Raw genomic sequence first — 22,302 nt, 5'->3', positions numbered from 1 at the left:
TAAATGGCTAAATGACCTCCTCAACATGTCTTGAATTCTAGAGAAGCCTGGTAATGAATGACTCATTTAGTTCAGGTGTGTTGACCCAGGTTGAAATCTAAAACCTGCAGGACACCGGCCCTTGAGGCCTGGAGTTCCTGACTTAGGACTACCATTTCCTGGATGACAGAGAACCTACAAACTCGAAGGACTTGAGAAGAAGAAAAAGAAAGAAAAGAAAATGGTCAGTCCTCAGCCTCTCATAGTATGGCACAACTGGCTCTGAGCTGACAATCACTTCTGACAACTTTAAGGACAATTTATATTTTAAAGCAGTCTATGCCAATAATCACCATATTAGGTTTGTGCATTCTTTGGCCCTGATTCATGTTGTTATCTTATACAATATGTTAGAAATGCAGAGCTGTTCCACTGCTATGAAGTCATATGTCATTTGGCCCAAGTGAATCACTCCTTTCTGCAGCCGGCCTTAACTTCCTGCTAGTCTGGACCTTCCCGTTTTCATCGCCAAAGCCACAAATGACACATGCAGATTCACTGCTTCAGTAGGGGATGCCAATAAATTTGGCTTGGATTTGAGGTCGGAGACTGAACTAACAGTACTAACAGCATGGGCATTTTCTGTGCTTGAATACAATTACGCAGCTGACGTGTTTTCAATAATGTGTGCTGGAAATGTAGCTGCTGTTGACCATCGGATGAGGCTGTACCTCTGATAACACACTGTGAAAATGAATTTCCGCAGATGGTTAATGTCCTGCTGGCTGAAATGCGTTGACGCGTTACACCTGAATGTACCGCTGAACAAACACTGACTTCTTTTGATGAGTTCTTGATGCGAGTCATGGGTGAGGGATAAAACAGAAAGTCCTGAGGTGCCTGTGCAGTATTTCAGCCTGTTAGTATTTCTGAGTGTGACACATTAACAAAAGCATCCATTAAGTGGCCTTTAAATGACTGAATTTTCTCAAAGTTGGCATATGCTTTTCCAAGAACAAGCAATCTCTCTGCAGTAAAATCAATGGATGCTGCCAACAACTTCTCAACTTTTTGATCTACATGATGTCAAAAAGATGGGATGTCCTTAATGTAGCAGTTACACAAGGCCCGCCCCCACTGGCTGTTCAAACCTTCAGTTTGCCAGGGGCAGGCAATCAGAAGTAAGCTGGCTTAAAGAGGTGCTAAAACAGCATTTAAAGAGTTTAGAGTTGTGCAAATTTACTCTAACAGAATCCAAGAAACGAGCATAATGGGACCACATGTACAAGGCAAACAGTCAGCTTTAAATTTTATGATTAAAAGTTTAAAACTGAAATTTCACATGCTTATCAGTACCCTGCTAATTACAAAATTAAGCCTTGGTGTGCCTGCGATGTCTCTTTAAAGCGTGATAACCATTAATGAAGGCCCATCTAGGGTCAGAGTTCCCCGACATGATTATTTGTGCCGCGCTTATGTAACCACGAGCAGTGTGAACACTTAACATAGCTCGCTCAGTCTCTCAGCAGATAAGCCCCGGTGGCGACAGAGCAGCGGATCTGTGAAGCAGTCAGGAGGGAGAGGAAAGAGGCTTTAACTGGCTAATATAACTGAATGTGCCTAACAGGTGGCTTGAGTAAAGCCTTTGCAAAACAAAGTGAAGCTATCCACAGGTCCACATGAATCTTCAAGCACAGTGATGATCAACCTTAAAGAGGGAGAGAAAAAAGAAGAGAGTGGCTTTCTCTGCCCTCACATCTGTTGATTTTACTGTGCAGAGATGAAGAGTCATCTGGTTGCCTCGGATTGCCGCTGCAGACTGTGTTTGCTATTACTCAGCATTAGTAATTAAAGGGGGCGTCAGAGGGTGGGCAGGATGACTAAGTGAGGCTCCTCGGTGAGAAATGAGCAAAAAGGAAACAAAAGAATAAAGGAGACATTGTTCATTATTTAGTTATTCTTCTTGCAGTCAGAAGGGGGTGAGGAGAGGGGGAGATAAAGTATTTCTGGAATTAATCTAGTGAATGAGATTTGATAAACAACTCTTTAAATTCATTAGTTGCTCATTTCTACTTAGAAACTGTGTTAATTGTTTGTTTTTTTTATGTACCAGTATGACATGTGAGTTCATACTGGCTATCTACATGTCTTTCATTAGTTATTACATAACTAAATCCTGTTTGTAATGAACATGACGCTAGACGACATTTTTACTAGTTGAGCTTCACTTATCTCACCCCACTTTCCCTTCTGTGATCAACATCAAACAGTTGCACGCATATTTTTTTAGCTAACATCTCATTCTCTACTTTATGTTTCTGTATTATTATTGTTGTTGTTGTTGTTTTTATTATATTTAGGTCTGTATGGGAAAATAAGATGAAGAGGGGGAAATGTTCCAGTATGTCATCGTGTCTGCTATTCCTAATAGCGTGTGATTGGCCGCACTGGTTGCGAGCTCTGAAGAGGGAGGGGCGTGAACCTTTCGTCGCGCGCTTATATGTGCGCGTGTGCTCCTCCGCGGGATCAGGGAGAAACGCTCGAGCAGAGAGAAGCGAGCTGTGACAGACGAGCAGCACTACAGACGTGGACGGTACTCGCAGAACCTGCTACATCTACTGACTACTTACTGAAGCAGCAGCCAGCGTGTGGTGGTGATTCAGCGGACTTAGTCGGACAGTTTTATTCCAGAGAGGGAGTGAGAAAGTTTGGAGAAATGCACTCAGTGTACCTGGTCAGCCTGCTGTTTATCTTCAGCACCCTGCATGTTAACCAGCTGACGGAGGGCTGCTCGTGCGCTCTCACGCACCCCCAAGACGCCTTCTGCAACTCCGACATAGGTGGGTAACCCCGATTTTTTTTTTCCCCCTCTCATACTCATGAAAATTAGTGTGACTTTATTCTAACCACTGCACGGAGGTCAGATGTTAAAATAAAAGCTTTGCTTGTCACAGGAGCGTGAAAAAACTGGTTCCTTCCAGTCCTTTCTGGGTTTTCGCATGCGGATCTCTCACTGTGAATTGGACATTTTTAATAAACTCTGGTAGTTTTTGGTCAGTGCAGGATGCTGATTAAAGTGAGAGAGCTTAAAATGTCCCAAACTGATGAAGACGCTTGAGGACCTGAGTATAAGAATCACCTGATTCAATTCACCTCGTGGTCCCACCTGTTTAAATCGGAGCGAGTGCAGAGTTCTCCTCCAGCATCTGCCTTGATGATCCTTAGCAGGCTTCCCCACACAGATGATTGAATGTTGTTGCTCTGTGCGTGTCTGTGTGTCAGAAAACTGTTTGACTTTTAATTTACTTCAAATATTCCGCTTTTGCTCGGGACACAAATGTCTGCACATTCTTCCCAAAGCTGTGCTCTGGTGGGAGGATGGGTGGGTGAGGGGGAATGTTCTTTGATTGGTGTGAATTGGAACCAGTTGAAAACAAGACCCACAGTGAGTTTACATGTTTCAAATACTGTTTATTTATCTGCACGCTCTGGTATTTCTGTGTTGAGTGGCTCAGTACCCCCGGCCTCGGGTTGATAAAGCAGCAGTGGAGGGTCGAGGTGTACATGGCTTGTTTTACTGGCCTGGGTGTGCTTTCTCTGACTGCCCAGAATAATATGAATTTAGGATCTGGCTTAGCCTGGAACGCCGGTCCAACCTGACCTCTGTGGTTGGATAACACCAGTAAAGACCCGAGGATCATTTGATCTCTGCTGTAGGGGGAGAGAGGGCTGAAGTGTTTCAGATGGGACAGAAAGGCGGTTTTTATTGCAGACGAGGAGCGCAGACTCGCATTTGGGTTTCTGACTGGAGCCGATATTTTGTTTTAATCTCATTTGACCTGAAAATGTGTGAACCGTCATGAGGCACTCTAAAATCCTTAGCCCGAGCTCAAACAATAATCTCTCAGTTCAGAACACACACACACACACACACACACACACACACACACACACACACACACACACACACACACACACACACACAGCTACCATGTGTGTAAACCCACGTGTTTGCCCTAACACCTACTGTCAGCTAATTCACATGAACACACTCTGACATCATTGTTAATGATCTTGTACTTGCTACTAGTAACCAGTAGAGGCTGAAAACGATTATAGAGAACATTAGTTACTGATGCCTTAAAATCTTAATGAAACTGGAGACTTCTTCATGTTAAATACACACACCAAATCATAATTTACTGCACAAATGATACCCATTATTCTTAAAGGTGAAGCAGACTTCCTAAAAGTGCCCTTTTGACTACATTTAGATGTCTGCAGCCAAAGCTTTTGTATGAATTAAGCAAAGAAGACATTATTTATTCAACTTTATAATTATAGCTGAGTCTTTGGACATAACCAGGCTGGTTGGTTCCTCCTTTTTTCATTGTCTTTATGCTAAGTTAAGCTAAGCGAACTAACTTGAAGGTAGTGAACATAAACTGTAGATAAAAGATGGACACAGCTTATTGGTCAGAATTCAATAATACACCTGCAATGCAAAGTGTACCATATTTGATACATGACTTTTTGAGACTTCTACATCATCAGTGTGATTTCATTTTTGAACACACACCCCAACCTGAAACAATTAAATTCACAATATATATTTAAGCAATAAATAGTATAACAAAGCTGTATGTAACAAATATGACACAAACTAAAACTCATATATCCAAATTAATATACAGGTGTATTTGTAATTTTGTTAGATTTTATTTTTTGGCAATTATTTGATGGTTCATACTAGAGATGGACCGATCCGATATTACGTATCGGTATCGGTCCGATACTGACCTAAATTACTGGATCGGATATCGGAGAAAAATAAAAAAATGTAATCCGATCCATTAAATATCACGAAAGCACCTCACAAAACTTGCAACACGCCGTAACTCACCTCAGAACGTTAGCACGTCGGAGCAGTATGCATCACGTGATAGAGCGGCTGTGGCATGCGGGACCTGTCGGTGGTCTGGATAGCATGTGGAGCTTCGCTAGCAACCTGGCATTTCATCTCCGACAAAGTTATCCCGAGAGAAGTAAAGCAAGTGTGTAAGTCCATCTCTGAATGTTTGTAAAGCATTCCTGCTTTAAGCTTAACAAGCGACTGCCTCTCCTGCTGCTACTTCAATGGTGAAACTGCTTAACGATCAGCTGATCGGCTTTTCTGTCGCGAGTCCGTGTCTCTGGTTTGTTTTTGGCCCACTTTGCACCAGAAAGAGGAAACCAGCGGCTGAACAACAGCAGCACGTTTAAGCTTGATCAGCTGTTGTTAGAACGTATTTAATATTACTTTCTACTCGAGGATCTTTTTCTACGTAGCTGACGCTGGTAACTGTGCAGGGGCGGATCTAGCAAAGTTTAGCCAGGGGGGCCGATAGGGCATTAACAGGGAAAAGGGGGCACAAAGACATACTTTTCTTTCTTATTCTCATTTAAAATGTCGAGCTTTTAATAAATAATTATCTGACACCCAAAGTTTTAATTTGATGTAAAATGAATAGAAGTCAATTACTGTATATAGTGACTATTAAGTCTAATATATATACCCTAGTAAGCTATAGTACTTTTTCCTTTGGGAAGGTACCATCTGTGCAGTCTGCAATTTTGTTGAAGAAAGATGTTGAATCTATTTAATATTTCTTGAAAAATAATTGATTTCTGTGCATTTTTTTTTCACACTGCATCAAATTAAGGTTGATTACGTCGATTAAGCATCATGAGGTGGAGCGTGAGGGGTGGTTCCCTATTTTTTATTTATTTATTTTTGTTGCTGGGAGTTGGAACCCTATTAGTTAGGTTGCTTAATATTTACGCTAAGTACTCTTTAAAATACCAGAATAGGGAGGATGGTGTAGGTCTAAGTTTATTAGATTGATCAGTATTGCTGAACTATGAAATATTTTTTTTTTGCATACAGGTATAACAGAATAGCTTTAGTGTAGTTGTTGTTTTAAACTTGAGTATGAACTTATACAAAATGCAGCAAGATATTTTAAAAAACAGTTTTGTTGATTTAAAAAAAACACTATCGGATTCATATCGGTATCGGCAGATATCCAAATTTATGATATCGGTATCGGTATCGGACATAAAAAAGTGGTATCGTGCCATCTCTAGTTCATACTTTAAAGGCTTAAGTGCCTTGAACTTGCATTCTCTTCAGCAGCCAGCAGGCGGTGACTCCTCTGACTCTTATAAAGCATCCAACTCTGTAGAGGTGTACTGGGGGGTCTGAGGTCCCCATTAGTCTCAGAGGAGGATTTGGTTTAGGATGAGCCTGGAGGGATTACATCACGTTTCAAAACATCAAGGTAGCAACGCCTAAATTGCTAAGCTTGAAGCTTTAGCGTTGGTTATCTTCAATGTACAGCATGGTATTCATACCGGCACAAAGCTAGTGGTGTCAGCTAACTCTGAAAGTAGATTTTCCCATTGAAATGCTCTGTTAACCTTAACGATTTAGCATATGGATCACCATCAATAAACAATAATAAAGCTCATATTTCCAGAATCCAGCAGCTCTCATAAACCTGCTTTTCTCTCGTCGATTGACATCCTGTTCAGTTCACATATTTTTATTACCCCTTGGCAGCAAGAAAAACGTCACATCGAGGACACGGTGTAACTTTAAAAATGCCATTTCATTTGCAGTTTCCTTTTTCCAGTCTCAGAGTGTCATAATCGCTCCACAAGACTTTGCTTTTCCTAAGGCTTTGCCAGACTTGCCTGTGAAAAGGAGGCTTCTCTTTGCTCAGATTCCGAGGACAGAACCAGCGTGCCTCTGTAGGTGGAAGTCACTTCATTTAGCTCTGACGTGGGCAGCAACTCACAATGATGGTTTGGTGAATCCTCTGCAGCATCTTAGAGGAGGAGGAGGTGGTGCAGGTTTAGCCTGTCATACTTTAGAGGATCCCACTGTTTATAAGGGGAGATAACAGAAACTGTGACATTACAGCCCCAAAATGGCCGTTTTCTCTTTGGTGGGGACTGATCACAGAGCCTGTGGGTGTGTCTTCAGCCAAGTGACCCCGTTTGACAAACGCTCAAGCGATGCCTTTCACAGTCCTTCAGATCTTTTGGATAGCTTGTGGTGTTGGCACCCCATGAGACTTGCAGTGTAGAATCTGGGACTGACTTCAATGGGGGCCAGCGATCAGTTGTGAGCCCCACAAATCCCATTTCCAAGGCCCTGGGCTTAGCTTGGGTTGTGCTTTGAATGCTTGCGGTTTGCTTGCGCACCTCCAGTCCCTCGATGAGAAGCGCTTCAGAAACACTAAAAGGTCACATGCTCACAGGATATTCTGGGTCAAGTGTAGCCTCCCAGCATGTGCAATTACCAAATCATGGACAATTTAACTGTATAACTGGTGTAGAGATCTTTTTATTGTTGTTGTTTTAGGCTGAATGTCTTTTTTTTTTTCTTTCTGTCAACTCAAACTGAAACCTGCTTTCTTCGCTGGACTCGGAGACGTGGAAAACAACACGGCATAGGGTTGAAATGCTCATTTGACAGGAGAGAAGGGCTGTAATTCTCAACGTCAACATCAAAGCCTGTATCTTCCAAATTTAAGACCATCAGTGGAGTTCAAAGCATTTTCCCTCTTGGTTTCTTGGCCCTGACCCACAATCACCCGCAGGCACTCCACTGGATGAATCACAATTAGGTTAAAGGGGTTGAAAATTAGGTTATTGCAGAATGTCTCCTTTTTACTTGACAAATCTAAAACTGTGACATACAAAAGCATGCATGTGCTGCAGTTTCCTGTCTGTGTTGGACTTTATTCTGTGGTCATGTGATAGAAAGGCCCAAAATGTACTGCCTACTGTTAGAGTTGGCAGAGTTGTAGCTGGTTGTTTTTTGTTGTTTTCTTTTTTTCCCCTGCTACATACCTGAGCACTGGGCAATGACCTGGCTGCTGCCTTATGCAAAGACCTTGTTGGCCTCTACTAGGCAGCTGGGTTAAAGCAGCCCATTCACAAGGAGGAAATGTGCAGCACTTGTTTTTCCAAAGCCCTCCCGAAGCAAGATTAGAGGTCTGGGAGTAAGCTTTGACCATGAAATTCAATATTGCTTCGTAATGCCGCTCATTCCCAAAATGCTTGGAGGTGACAGGAGCAAACTTTTACATGCTTGCGCTGTAAACCGAGTTAGAAGCTGAGGATTAGCGTGATATGCGTTTATGCTCGGTTTGGGATTGGGGATCAGGCCATTGAAAGAAAGGATCCTGCCCCACTGTGGATGTTTGCTATCCATAGAGGAGCTTAGTGAAACAAGCAAAGCATAGTGGGTTTAGAGCGATGCATGGCATTGAGCTTTGTGACCTCATCCTCCTATTAATGAGTTATGTAGCATTCAGGTAAATAGCTACTCCCTTTAGCAGCATCTGCTCTCTCCCCCCACCGTTGAATTATGTAAGCTTGGATCAGATTTTTATACTTTTCCTCAAGTGAGTTAAAATTCGAGGAGATGTCAAAGAGTCTGGATTCCATACAAGCTTGGGATGTTCGTCCCCTGAGCCAGGCGTATCGAATGTCCAGCCCGCCCTTCCCTTCTAATGACCACACAGCCACCCAGAGGTTAACTGTTCCAAAACAAGAGGCCAATACAGGGGCGACGCACAATGGTACAACACTCATACATGAAAACACAATGAAGAATAAACCAAAAAACTGTCATTTATTCAGCTTCAGTATGTTTATTAAAGGTTAGCGAACTTGAAAGAATAGTAACAAGTACTGTTTGATCTGTACTGACCTCTAACTGTCAGTGTTACCAAGATTTACGCAACACTTGCAGTCTAACAGGTAAAAAGGTGAAAGGCAGCTGGTGATTTGAGTGAGTAACAGCAAGTCGGTGAGTGGCAAAGATAAAAAGCAAGAAGAGGAAAATGCAAAGCAGGTGCAAAGGTAGTACGATGCACAGATAGCACCCAGTGTTGGGTTGTGACTGCCTTTCCCAGAGCTTTCTCAGCATACTCCCTAATTTAGATACAAGGTTTCATTGTAGAGCACGATGCTGTGTTTTAGATACTTTGGCCAAAGTGTGCAAAAGGGTACCAATTTTAACTCTGGCAACTAGCATTTTTGAGGTCTGCTAGCGTGACGGCAACATTAAAACGAGTAGTTGGTTCAAGGTTCCTGTCGCTCGATCCCGCAGGAGCCTCTAATGAAGGGAAATCAACTTTCTAATTTGGTGAATAAGAAGTTGAATTCACAGGCAGTTAAATGGATTTTCGTTTTCATGCACTGCACTTTGCTTTGTCTGGCATTACCAGCTGTGTGTTGGTATTCACTTAGCTTAAATATTAGCTAGAAGCTTGGTGACTGACATTACAGTTGGGTACTTTTTAAGAAGTCTGCTACGTTTGAGCACATTTAAGCCAAATTTAAAGACTGTTAGGTTCTTATATTTGATTTGGCAGAAATCGACCATCATGGTATCAGAGTGATAGGAAAGAAAAATCCCTGTGCTTCATAAGCTTCCCTCCATTTGGCATGTGAGCGAGCGCTGCATGCTCTCTGCGCCAGTGTTTTTCACCTGACATAAAGCTCTGCATTGGGGATTCGGTTTCAGTGTTTATTTTTGAGCGTGGTAGTGTGTCGTCCTGAGAATTCCTCTTCCTCCTACTCGCCTCCTCAAGCTTGGACAACTTTCTGCATACCAAAATCGGCGTCACGCGCCCCGTGCCTTGCTTTCCTCCTCTCCCTCACACATCCACAGACACACTCAAACGACTAGCCTTATTCTTGCCATGCTTGCAGTTTGCCACATTGTACGTAGGCTGGCTAAATGTTTAACTAAATTACACGCTCACCTTAAGACTTAGCATTTGCATCCATGCTTGTGTAATCACCTGCTTCAGGCAAGAGAGTGGAGGGGGATTTTTTTTTCTTCTTTTTTTTTCAGGTTATTTCCTGTTTACCTCTCTTATGACAAAAAGACTCCCACTGTTGAAAATGTGTGTCAGGTCTTCAGCAGAAGATGAATCCCTGTGCGTCACAAGGAAAGTGTTCTGAGGGGAGGTAGTGGCGGAAGAGGGTGGGGGGTTATAGCCTGTTTTGAATAACAATAGGTTGGTGAACTACTTGAGGTCAACTTTCTTTCCTTTCTGGGCCTAGCCTACTGCTTTTGTTGCGCAAAGAGATTAATTTCTTCTCATGAGGGTGCTTCCAGATCAAAATTTTCTTCATACATATTTTAGTTACACTTGCAGTTGCAGTGACAACCACAGGGAAAGACTCCTCCTCCTCACTCGTCACTGACAGTTCCAATAGCAAGAACACTGCATAAGCCCGGGTTAGGTTTCGCTAACCTAAACTTAACATGACAGACATGGCTATGGTATAATAGTTAATATATTTACCTCACAAGATGGAGTGAACCTTCAGCCAGGTAATACATGACTGATATTAAAATACATTTTTGTAACAAAACTATTACACGTGTTATTTTATTTGGTTTAGTTCAAAAGTTGTTAAAGCCAAACTTTTTTTTTTTTTTCAATCATTATCACTCTTAGCTAGGTTACCTAGCTTCCACTCATTAACCGTAGAAACGATGGCTGTAATTTTGTAAATTATGTTCTTTATTTGAATCTAACTTCAGGTTTTATTGAACCTGGTGATGATCCCCATAAACTAATAAGAAAAGTGTTTTACTAAAATATTAGCTTTGATAAACTAAATGTTTTTATACAAATTATATTTTGCAATCAGATGATCGCCTCCTGCTGGCCATTAAAAAGAATACACATTTAAGGCTGGAAGTGCTGTTGACTTCCTTTTTTAGACCTGGAAGCCAGGCTAGGTTAGCTAGCGTAGTTTGCTAACTTTGAGTCAATCAAAAACACTAAAAGAAGTTTAGAAAGTACCTACTTAGTATACCTGTAGTTTCCAGATGAACCAGGGTAATGTGAGAAATGGGTTTAAATATGTGAGCTGGCAACTCTGCGGTCATTTGCAAATATAACTGCTGAATGCAGAGGAGGTCAATTCGAGGAAATCCTGTCTTTGGTGCGTCACACTTATTATCACAGGCCAATTAGTGGCCTTCGTCTAAAGAAAAACGAAGGGGTCCTATCTGGATGTACTTCAGCTAAATCAGCTGACCTGTGACTCGTCAAACACAAACATTTGTTAGTCCTGAGGGTTGGTTTTGAGGCCGGGGCAGAGAATGAAACTGCGTTTTCGGGTGGCATTTGAAAATAATGGCGGCAGTGTACTGAAATGAGGCAAAAGTATCCAGTTATATCTGCACATTCCTGTGTAATTGTGCTCCTGTGCTGTTGTAATTGCAGCTGCAGACGTCTGTCAGACAGCATTTAGATGCATTTAGCAGAGGTTGATCACATAGCAGCGCTCCTGAGTTCATATAGAGCGAGCTGACAGGTTAATGGATCAAATGCTGTGCACCAAGTTATTGCAAAAGTTCAGAAAGTAGAGGGCAGGCAGGGGCTGGAATCTGGAAGGAGTGACCCATGTTTTTTTGGTTTTTTTATTAATTTACGATTTAATGTGATTTAATCTTTTATTTGGTGACATTAACAGTGACAGTTAACAAAATGCCACCGCTTTCTACTAAAGAAGACTGAAATGAATGAAAAGTAACACAAAATCTGTTTGAGGCTCCTGGATGGCTGCATTGCTCAATTTACTGCTTCAAAATAGGATTTGGTGTGTTGCATAAATAAAGTCTCGGTTCAAATAGGGGACCGTATAACTAAAATAAATCTGTGGTCACCACTTTTGGGTGGCCATGCTGTAATAGCTTCCTATTTGACTTGTAGTTTTATGCCCAATTTCCTTTTGCCTTTTAGCAGGACAGCTAGACAAACAGAAATCCAACAGAAGATGCCACATGCCTCATTTCTTTCTCCCCCCTTTCTGGGGAATGTGAAACCCCAAAGAATCTGGGAAGGAAATTCCACAGGGAGAAGATAACAAACATAGTCAGTGTTAGTTGTGTCTGTGGCTGTTGGGCTTTGGGCAGCAGGTGAACTTCAGAGCGGGACTGAAAGCTCATGCAGGGCCCGCAGCTCGAGGCAGGCGCTGAAGCAGCAGCTCAAATGATCACTCGTTTTGTACACTCCCAGTTCCTGGCCTTTCATAATAAGCCCCCTTACGCCAACACAAGTGAAAGCAAACAAATCAAACTTGCCGCTAAGCATTTTCACCTCGCCAACATTTACATGAGGGTCCTGCACTCTGATAAGATCGTTGTCAAGCTGTACTCCCAAAGATGGGACCCTGTTTTTGTTTAAAGTCACTTTTTCCTAATTATGTGAAGATTTAGTATTCAGATTGTCAAAAATTAATAACAGTGAACATGAATGTTTTTTTTCCAATCCCACCCTAGAGTAGTTATTTGCAGACATCCATGTCTTTCTAGTTCAGACTCTTTTCCTTCCATTTCTGTATCAAACTCATTCTTTCCTTTAGTGATTTTTCTCTATTGGCTTTCTCAGCAAATGGAAGTAATGCATAAATGGTTAACTGTGGTGCCAACCTGGTCCTGAAACGGCATTTAACAGAAGCAATGTGTTTATTTGCTTGGAAAGTTGTACGCTAAAAGGAATGCACCTGTGTGCTCTCTTCACAGTGATTCGAGCTAAAGTGGTGGGCAAGAAGCTCCTGAGAGATGGACCGTTTGGAACCATGCGCTACACTGTCAAGCAAATGAAGGTGAGAACAAACATCTGCTTAATCCGATGCTGTTTGCCTGAGTTAAATACAAAGCTACAGAAAGCAAAATCCTTTTATGGCAAGTTTCAGTTTAATCCCTGTGTTTGTGCAATAACATGACCAAGAAGAGATTTCCAGGACACCTAGCAAACGACCAAAAGGAACGAAACATCTAATCTTGCTTTTGTTTACATTTCAAAAACAGGATCAAATAACATGTTATACAAATAACAGTAGTTTAACAATATCGAAGTTTTGTTTTTTTTCCCGCTGTAGTATAGCTAACTATACTACAGCGCCATATTTAACTCAAAGTCATATTAGCAACTGACTGGACATTTACAGAAATGGCTGGTTGTTTCCAGTTCTTCTGCTAAACTAAGCCAATCACAAACTATCTAAATATTCTAAAATGGTCTCTATATAAGATTTATATGCATTTTTCTTTAGCTCTCATGAACAGAGAAAAAGAATTTTGCTATTATTAGCTAATGATATGTACTAGCTAGTGATGACAAGTTAATCCTGAGCTCCATGAAACCATGACATCTGCTGACATGGGACGTTACCTGTATAGCCTGAAAATATCCACACATACATGTATATATGAGGCTTGCCTATCTAGTTTTCTTTTGTCACACTACAGGAAAGAAATATGCTGATTATTATTAGTAAAGATTGGCTTTTCCCCCAGTGTTGTCACTTATTTAAGGTTTTTGTTTTTTTTAATCTGAAGCAAATAAATTGTAAAATTTCTGCATCTTTTCAACTGAAGACCAATCTTTGCTCTCATTTTTAAGTATAACTGACTACATATCGTGGCTTGTTACATTTTACTTACAATGCTGTCTCTCCGCCCCCTCAGCTGCCGTGTAATAGCTGAAAAGCATTTCAGGATACTTGCCCTGAAAGCTCATTCTTTACTTCCTCTATATTCTTACATAACGCTGCATATTTCTGACAGATGCTGACATCGGCCTGCTGCTCAGATAGAAGCCAGGCTGGAGGATTAGCAGGCTTTCGGGCATTAGAGCTCAACCAAACTCCTCACTCTGAGTGTAAATATTTCAGTAGAGTCATGCGATGCATCAGTAAAATCCCAGGTTGTAACAAAAACATCAAGTGGCCTGTTGATGGCGAAGCATAGCAGGTGCCACTCTGGGATTATCCTCAGCAATTAGACGTGGCCTTTGAGCCTCTTGGTTTATTTATTTGTATTTCAGTCTGCTGGTTTGTACTGAAAACAGTGCTTTGCTCTAATAACTTACACAATTCCTTTCAAATTTCAACAGATCCTATGAGACTTGTGCCTTTGGCTTTCCCAAAGTGCCACAGTTTCTGGCTTAAGTAACAGTTTGTTCTGCTTTTCTCAGAACGCCGCATCTAAACAGGGATTTCCTGTTGTTCCCAGACAAATAGATTACACTGCCAGGGGAAGAAAAATCCAGAAAGTTCTCAGAGCAAACATTCACTTCGGGCTCTACATGACTGAGCTGAATGGAAGGACTGGATTTTAGCAGTGACCTTGCCAAAACGCCATCAAAGTGAAAGCATATTACACAACGTAGCTATGTTATCTATGATTAGGTTGAGGGCAGAGCCAAATACTCCTTCTCCCCTGAGGCGCTCCTTAAGAAATGTCATCTGATAAAGCCAGTGTGCTGTTTCCATTCGTCATTATTTATATGTGGAGGTTGAGGAAGAGATGGAGTGCCATGGTGCAGAAACATTACACTTTCCTATTTTTAAAGAGCATGGGGGTGTAATTCCATGTTTGATTCTCATGTCTTACAGATGTACAAAGGATTTGAAAAAGTCCAGCATGTGCAGCACATTTACACAGACGCCTCGGAGAGTTTGTGCGGTGTGAAGTTTGACATCAACAAATACCAGTACCTGATCACAGGTGAGCCGTGGTTTTGAGCGTTGCTCTGACTGATTTTTACTCAGACTGTTGAAATAATCAACGTTAAGTGTGAGAAACCCTCTCAAAGCGAGGCTATGCAACGTTTACAGAAATCTGTGCTAAGGGAGAAAATGTCACCGTAATCAAATTATATGAAGGAAACTCTAAGCTAAGCTATCCAGCTTTGCTCGATGGCTGTCTGCTCCTCAGAGTCATTTTTAGTGCCGAGTTTAATGTAAGTGGAACAAGCAATGATTAAGTTTTGGTTAAAATTAGTTTTCGGTTAAAAAGCATTCTGGAGTGGCTGCTCCACTCTGTGTGTAGGGGGAGGGGCTCAGAGTCTTCATGAGGAGATTAATTGGTGCATTCCAAAGACTCCTCCCCCGAGTTGAATGTTCACAGCTAAGTGCCAAAGCTTTACCCCGAGTGTAACTGGCACCTAATTCTGACTTAACTCTCAGCCATCAAACATCAAACAGGCCTTTTAAAGGGTATGGAGGTGGGATAAGAGCTGAAAGTTGCTTTTACAAAATATCCTCATTGTGAAGGTCTTTGATTGTCCAAAATAAGTGTTTTTATTTGATTTTACTGCCTTTGGCATTTCTGATAAATGGCTTCAGGTAATCATTTGTGATAGAGCTGGGCGATATATCGAGTTTTTAAAAAATATCGATATATTTTTATACGAGATATAAGATGTGACAATATCCTTTATATCGATATAGTCTATGTTACGTTATAATTATACTTGCGGAGCCGCAAGTTTGCCTCTCTTTCGTCCACTTTCGTCTTTACGCAACGTTACTCGGCCTCGCCTCTCCTTCACTGAACACAACTCCCCCTTCTCCCCCATCGCTTCACCTGCAGGAAGCGACAAGATGGACACGGCAAATCCGTTAACGAGTTACTGCGCATCGCCCCGTGCGTGGGGCTGGACGGCGTCAACGTGTTAGCTAGCTAACCACGCTAACGAGCTAACCACGCTAACGCCATGCAGCCCAGAGGTGCTGCACGGACTAAAATCCTTTCATTTTCTCAAAAGTTGACAGCGCGTCTTATGTATGAATTCTGGTTGTGCTTGATGGCCGCGCACCGATTTTATGTGGAACACGGCGCTCAGCAATCTGTCAAAAAATGTTTTAGTACGACTTTAGTAAGCTACGGAGCTGCACCGCTTGATGGATTGTCGGAGCATTACGGCTGAGCCTCGCGGAGTGATACGTACTGTGCTTCAACGTAATATTACCTTACTGTGTATAAGGACCATAAATGGCACCTGTTAAGAGACGTGGTTGCGAAGCGGATTTCAAACTCCAGGTTGTCAGTCACGCAGTACAAGTTGGGAACAGAGCAGCTGTGAAATCTGTCCTTGTTATAGTGCTCGTCTTTTAGTTTACATTTTGACTGCACATTTGTGAGCTTTTTGTTATGCACAAAAACAACATTGTTTTCTTTTATTTATGGAGCATTATTATTTAATAAATGCTCATAATTTATTTTTGAGTAAATTTTATGTACATCTGCTCTATGTTAATAAAAGTGCCTGTGTGACATCTGGGACACAGCTTTGACTAAGAACTCTCTTTTTGTTCTTACTTTATGGCTTTAAAAAATATATATCGAGATATATATCTTATATCGCCATCCAGCTAAAAAATATCGAGATATGAATTTTGGGTCATATCGCCCAGCCCTAATTTGTGATAGCACCAGAGAAAGTTATAACTGACCACTCGCGGTCTGTTTCGTAATAACATAAACTTAGCGACTGCTTGTATGTGACAGTCTCAGAGGACGTGTAACTGTTAGCAACACTCTTTCTCAATATATCCTTTTTTGAGCTTGTGGCATGATTAAATCCAAACTGAATCCATTTTATCACCAAATGGGTGCTGAAAACATTCAGAGGCCTTCCAGCCAGCATCACTGCAAGATACACACACTTCTCCTCCCCAAGGATTTCTTGGTTTGTCCTGTCACACAAAGTTTCCCACTAATTACAACCTACTGTTTGCCACCGTGCAAGGTGGCAAAGGAATGGCCCTCTTAAAACTCATTTCCCTTAGCTTCGCCGTCTAGAAACTGCAGTTTTGTTTTGTTTTTTCCTCTCACACACAACTCGTAATTAGCAGCCAGCAGGAAGCGACTGGCATTTTCCAGCAGAAGCACTTTATGAGTTGCTATTTCTAACAGAGGTGCAGTTTACTTTGGACCCTGCTGTGCTTGGTGTATATAACTGTCGCTAAGTCCCGACCTGTAAATACTCTAACTGCACCGCACAGTGCAAGCCAACGAGCTGGCGTTGCTGGGCAGTGACTGCTATGTTTACCCAGTCCGGGTGCGAGGGGACATCAGTGTCTTTCGCTCCTGCCAGGGCATCTATAGAAAGAACTCCATATAATTAGGATTGTATTAAGAACAATTTAAACACACCGAGGCCTCCAGCGTGAGCTGCAAAAATCTCTTTTGATCAAGCATAAGGGCGCTGACCCCGATTAGTATTTTAGGTGCGTGTCGCACACTCTGCACCATGTAATAAACCCGCAAGCGACTCCAGTAATCCCAGTGCAACGATGCAGGCCGATTGGGAGGTGCACTGGGGGTCGAAGATGCACATATTTGTGAGCTGTCACATTCCCATGAGGTGACAACACTGATGACATCGAAACGTTCCCGAGCACATGCAGTGTGCCATTGTGCACCTGTCTCGGGAGTCCGTAAGATGCAAATGGTCCAGCACTAAAAATAGATGTCTGCTGACATTTGGATATCCAGAAATAGAGGTGCTGGTTTAATATGGGCTTACTGTATGATATTGTCTTACCATGGGCAAATAAGTTGGACTGGTTGAGTGATGGGACTACAGTATCCTGTGTTATATTGAAACGATTACAAAATAAGTGGCATGCATGCATCGTGACCTGAGTCGGGATTAATGTGTGGGTCTTTACACATTAATCAAGTACAGATGCTTTTATTGGGCGCCAGAGAGAACAAAGTAAATACGCTCCTTAAGGCCTTGGAAAATATTAAAATTTCTGTGAATTAGGTCGATAATGTCGTTCTGTTGGTTCGTCCAAAGTCGAAGATTCAGTTTGTCATGTGTGTGTCTGGCAAAGAAAAATGCCAAATCCTCACATCTGTTTGCATGACTCCAGAGTCCGTTTTAAAGACTAAGAGGTACTTAAACATCGTTTTATACAGAGGTGAGAACACAATCTAAGAGTGACATCCAAATATCCTGTGCTTCCACAGGACGAGTCTACGACGGCAAGGTTTACACGGGGCTGTGCAACCTGAACGAGCGGTGGGAGCGCCTCTCGCTGTCGCAGAAGAAAGGCATCAACCATCGCTACCAGCTGGGCTGCAACTGCAGGGTGAGTGTCAACAGGCAACCTTTGTCCCAACAAGGATATGATAGATGAGGAAAGACGAGGCTCAAGAGGAGCTTACTGCTGCTCATTTTTGCAAAGGCAACCAAATGTTATCCTGCTGGATGACCACTTATAAAGTTGATTAATATAACAGGATTTAAACAGTACAGGAGGAAGGATGTGTATACTTAGTTATGGTGGCTCTGTGTGAAGAATCAAATCAATCATTAATTCTACTGCAAGCCATTGAACGGATTATTTTTTATCAAGACTGAAATATGAGCTCCTTTTTAAGTGTCTAATTCCCACTATTATTCATCACGGATGTTTAGCTGGGATAGAAATGGAGAAAAAAACAAGTTTTACTACTGTCACAGGGAATTAAGTAACAGGTCTGGAATCAGCTCAAGCCTCCCATTTCATGTGACTCACACATGTAGCTTGCTGCTGCGCAGCTGCCGAAACGCCTCATAAACATCCTACTGTACAGCGGCGCCGCGGACATCTGCTAACGCGCCGGGCCCCTATCAGTATAAGTGGATTAGCAGGGAGACCTGTTTGTTCCCAATACGGGCCAAAGCAAGTAAACTGTGCTCAGATTGTACGTGGCAGCAGCCCAGAGGCAATCGAAGGAGGCAATCAATCAGCTGAGGCGTCATGGTGACGGCTCTTAAGCGCAAAGCAGACACAGAAATCACTGCACGGTTTTAAAAAACAGCTCCTCTGTCCTTCGCATTCCTTCACAAATGAGGACTTACGGCACTGGAGCGCGAAGAAGCATGTCGTGGCAGTTTTATTACTCTCTACAGATCGTTAGAAGCACTCGAACTGAGAAGTTATGTCAGACATCTCTGAGCCACGGAGGATGAACTTTCTTGGCCTGAGTAACAAAAGCAGCCAAAAATGGCAAACGTGGCCTTTAATGTACTAATTGAATTTGCTGCTGAATTCATATCCAGATAAGTGTGACGACTCGGTTAGTTATGTGAATCTTCCTGTCACTTCAGGCTGTATATTCATCTGTGAAGCTGCTTTTTGTGTGAGCACCTGGAGTGGTGACGCACGAAAGGCTAACATCGAACTGAATCCTTGACAAACTACAAAAAACTCTCGCTGCTTCAGGAAGATGTCAACGTTCCGTCGCACAAAGCAGCACGTGCCAGTGTAGACTTACTGGGTTTGAGCTTAGTTATTTAGAGAGCTGCCATTTTTTCCCCCAGTCCCATCAGATCAATAAATCTTCTGCAGTAAATCCCTGAAAGCAAACGCTGAAAGGCAGTAGAGCAAAGATGCATGTTTTGCTTGTTTCACCAAGCATGTATTTCATGTCAAGTGTTTTTGAAGATCCAAGCTATTTTTCTTAGCACTCATTAAGCTAATTCATAATGAACCATAAATAAACCTAAATACTGTAAATTCAAAGTACTTTAGGATTTGAGAAAACTCAGTCGGTAAATTGTTTAAGTATTCAGGGAACATCTTTCATACTGCCAAAATCTGCTTATTTGTCTTTTTGCTATGCTACCTAGGAAGCCAGATCCAAGCTCAACTAGTGTAACCATTTTCCGCCATTTTTAACCTCTTCTTTCAAAGCTAATAAGTGCTAAGCTAATTAGCGCTATGGTATGATATTTAGTTATAATATAAAAAGTAGTGCTGTCAGCGTTAAAATGACAGCGTTAACTTATTAACGTGCTAACCGCGCGAACGCATTGACGCCGTGCAGCCCCACGCACGGGGCCATCCGCGTTAACTTGCTAACGGAGATTTGCCGCGTTAATGTGGTTATGGCGTTAACGTCATTTTAACGAGGTTAACGCTGACAGCACTAATAAAAAGCTGTTATAACTCAGTATCATGTATGTTCTAGCAACATGCCAAATCATGGGATAGTGCTTGTCAGGCTTCATCTCGGGTTTTTCTCCTTTCTCTGTAGATTAAGCCCTGCCACTACCTGCCCTGCTTCGTGACCTCCAAGAACGAGTGCTTATGGACGGACATGCTGTCCCACTTCGGTTATCCCGGCTACCAGTCCCGGCACTACGCCTGCATCCAGCAGAAGGAGGGCTACTGCAGCTGGTACCGAGGCATGACCACCCGTGATAAAACCACCATCAATGCCACTGACCCCTGAACACAAACGCCCTCTGACTGAAACTCGCTGCCGCCTCCCAAACTCCGTCCCATCCCTGGTCACGTTTAGAGTATTACAGGACTGTTCGAGCTCACCTGCCTGGGTGATGTCCCCCTTTTTAAAGGAAAAAAAAGAGCAAATCTATTACAGTGCCTGTTTGTAGCACTTCTGATAGAAAATAATACCCCCCACCCTCCCTTTATTTGTACAGCTTGTCCTGTGGCTCCTTTTTCCTTGTACTACAAACTCCGTCCTTTGCACCAAGTTGACATCGGTGACAAAGACAGAAAGGGCCAATAAAAAGTGTAAGACCTCGCTCAACCTACTGAGAGCTTCTGAAAAGATTTAATCATAAGTATTATTTACAGCATCAGTATCATTGGCTTCAATTAGCAACCTGCAGTTTAGCTAGTAGCTAGTGTCAGGATCATTTGAACGAGGAGAAGTCTCTAAAGCAAAAGCCAGGAGGTGTCAGACGAAGTATACTACGAAGATGATCCTTTGTAAATTTGCTGAGTAAAGCTAGCTTGTTGCTATCAATATACCGAACATGGCCGAAACAGCGCCAACATATTATATATGTTAACGATACACGTCTATTTTGGCTTCAAACCCCTTTGTGAAATGGACAATATTTCACAGTGAAGTATCGGTTATGTTCAGTTTGAACTGTCACACACGTCTTTATAATGGTAGTAAGTCTGCTTCCTGTTTTTAACGCGACTGTTGCGCACTGCTTCACAAAAGTAACACAGTGCCAGCGCGGGGAAGCGCCCGATTTCTTGCAGAGATGGTGATATTTTATTTGTTGCTGTATATAAAATAAGCTACAGAAATCAACTCATCTGAAACCTCTATTACATTTATTTATATGTTTATTGGGTTATACTATGTGGTATATGTGCATAAAAGAAAAACAGGCCAAATAATATCGTGAACTCACTGCAGTGTATTAAATGAAGCACCAGCATCAGCAAATTCAACATTATGGTACTATTATGGTAGTTTGGTTTTTTTGGCTTCATTATAATCCCCCCCACCCCCCCCAAGCTGGTACTCGTTACCAATCCGATAAAATTAAAACTATAACAGAGGTTTCAGAGAAGGACATATTTTGTAAGTGTATATTCAATCTTTTTTATTTAACTATTTGAGATGAACATTATATATAAATGAAAGTAACAATATATTGTCACTAAATTCATTCTTGTTCGCCTGTTCCCGTCTGGGGTTTTCTCTTATTTTTACTTCCCTTCATTCCATTCCAATAACGGACACAGACTGGCCTCACAAAGAGGAAGAGCCCATTCGTAATTTATGCTAAGAGAGCGCCAAGCACAGAAACTGTTGGTTTGCTAAAAGAATACTGATATCACTCTGACATGTTTGTGCTAATTATGCATCTATTTTTGGCAGTGATTTAGCCTAGTTTATGGCAGCTTAAAGCAGGATACTGTAAACTGCCTCGCATAGCATAGTAGAGAGGAAGGACAAACTACGGTGGTTTAAAATTCGTTCAAACACTACTGTGTATGTTTCATATGTTGAGATGGTTATGCTAGCTGTGCTATTTCCAGACTATGTGAAGCTAGGCTAACTAGGTTGTGTTTCATTTATGGTCCATTTCTGGTTATCTGTGTCACTTTTTTTTTTTTTTTTTTTTTTTTAATCCCTTTAATTTCTACGAAATTCTATATTTTCTCTTATTTGTTGTTTTTGGGGGGGTTTTTCGGTTCTGTTTTTTTTTTTGTTTTTTTTTTTAAACAGCATTTTGAGCGAAGGTTAGCCGGGAGCTCACTTTTTTTTTTCTTTTTTTTCTTTTTTTTATGACTGAATCTTTCAGCAGTATTTAGTTTATCGTTCTTCACCTCCATACATAATGAGCTCTTCCTCCAGCTGTGGCATTTCTGTGTCATTATTTCTGTGGTTCATGTTTATGTAAATATACTATCTGCTTAACACAGAAATCAGTCAAAAGGAAAAAAAATCCAATCAAGGAAGCTGTGTACAGTCTGTGTGTAAACACTGATTTATGAATTATGTGGGTTGGGGATATTTCCTTGTTGGGGTTGTAGAAATGTTTGACTTAATTTCTGTGTTTTATATTTTTATAATAAAGACTTACTGAAAAATGCTCCACAGGAGGTCTTGGGTGATTTTTGTGCACATCCGTGAGAGTGGACCCCCCCCCCCCCCCCCCCCGTTGAAATAAAGAATAA

At 41.7% G+C, this 22,302-nt stretch overlaps 2 protein-coding genes across 3 annotated transcripts in view; one reads left to right on the top strand and one right to left on the bottom strand.

Annotated features, from left to right (window-relative positions):
* syn3 (synapsin III) overlaps positions 1 to 22,302 on the bottom strand; it is a 139,252-nt gene that overhangs the window by 47,759 nt on the left and 69,191 nt on the right. The window lies entirely within an intron of this gene.
* On the top strand, positions 93 to 22,220 carry LOC113009241 (metalloproteinase inhibitor 3). Its single transcript, XM_026147443.1, has 6 exons — positions 93 to 223; positions 2,340 to 2,819; positions 12,587 to 12,669; positions 14,464 to 14,575; positions 17,831 to 17,952; positions 19,886 to 22,220. Exons 2-6 carry the CDS (start codon positions 2,480 to 2,482, stop codon positions 20,081 to 20,083), a joined length of 855 nt encoding a protein of 284 aa, XP_026003228.1. The 5' UTR covers positions 93 to 223; positions 2,340 to 2,479; the 3' UTR covers positions 20,084 to 22,220.

The sequence above is a fragment of the Astatotilapia calliptera genome, chromosome 17 (assembly GCF_900246225.1).
Source record: "Astatotilapia calliptera chromosome 17, fAstCal1.2, whole genome shotgun sequence".
Lineage (NCBI taxonomy): Eukaryota > Metazoa > Chordata > Actinopteri > Cichliformes > Cichlidae > Astatotilapia > Astatotilapia calliptera.
The sequence above is the reverse complement of the archived record's forward strand: the minus strand, read 5'-3'. Positions and strand labels throughout refer to the sequence as shown.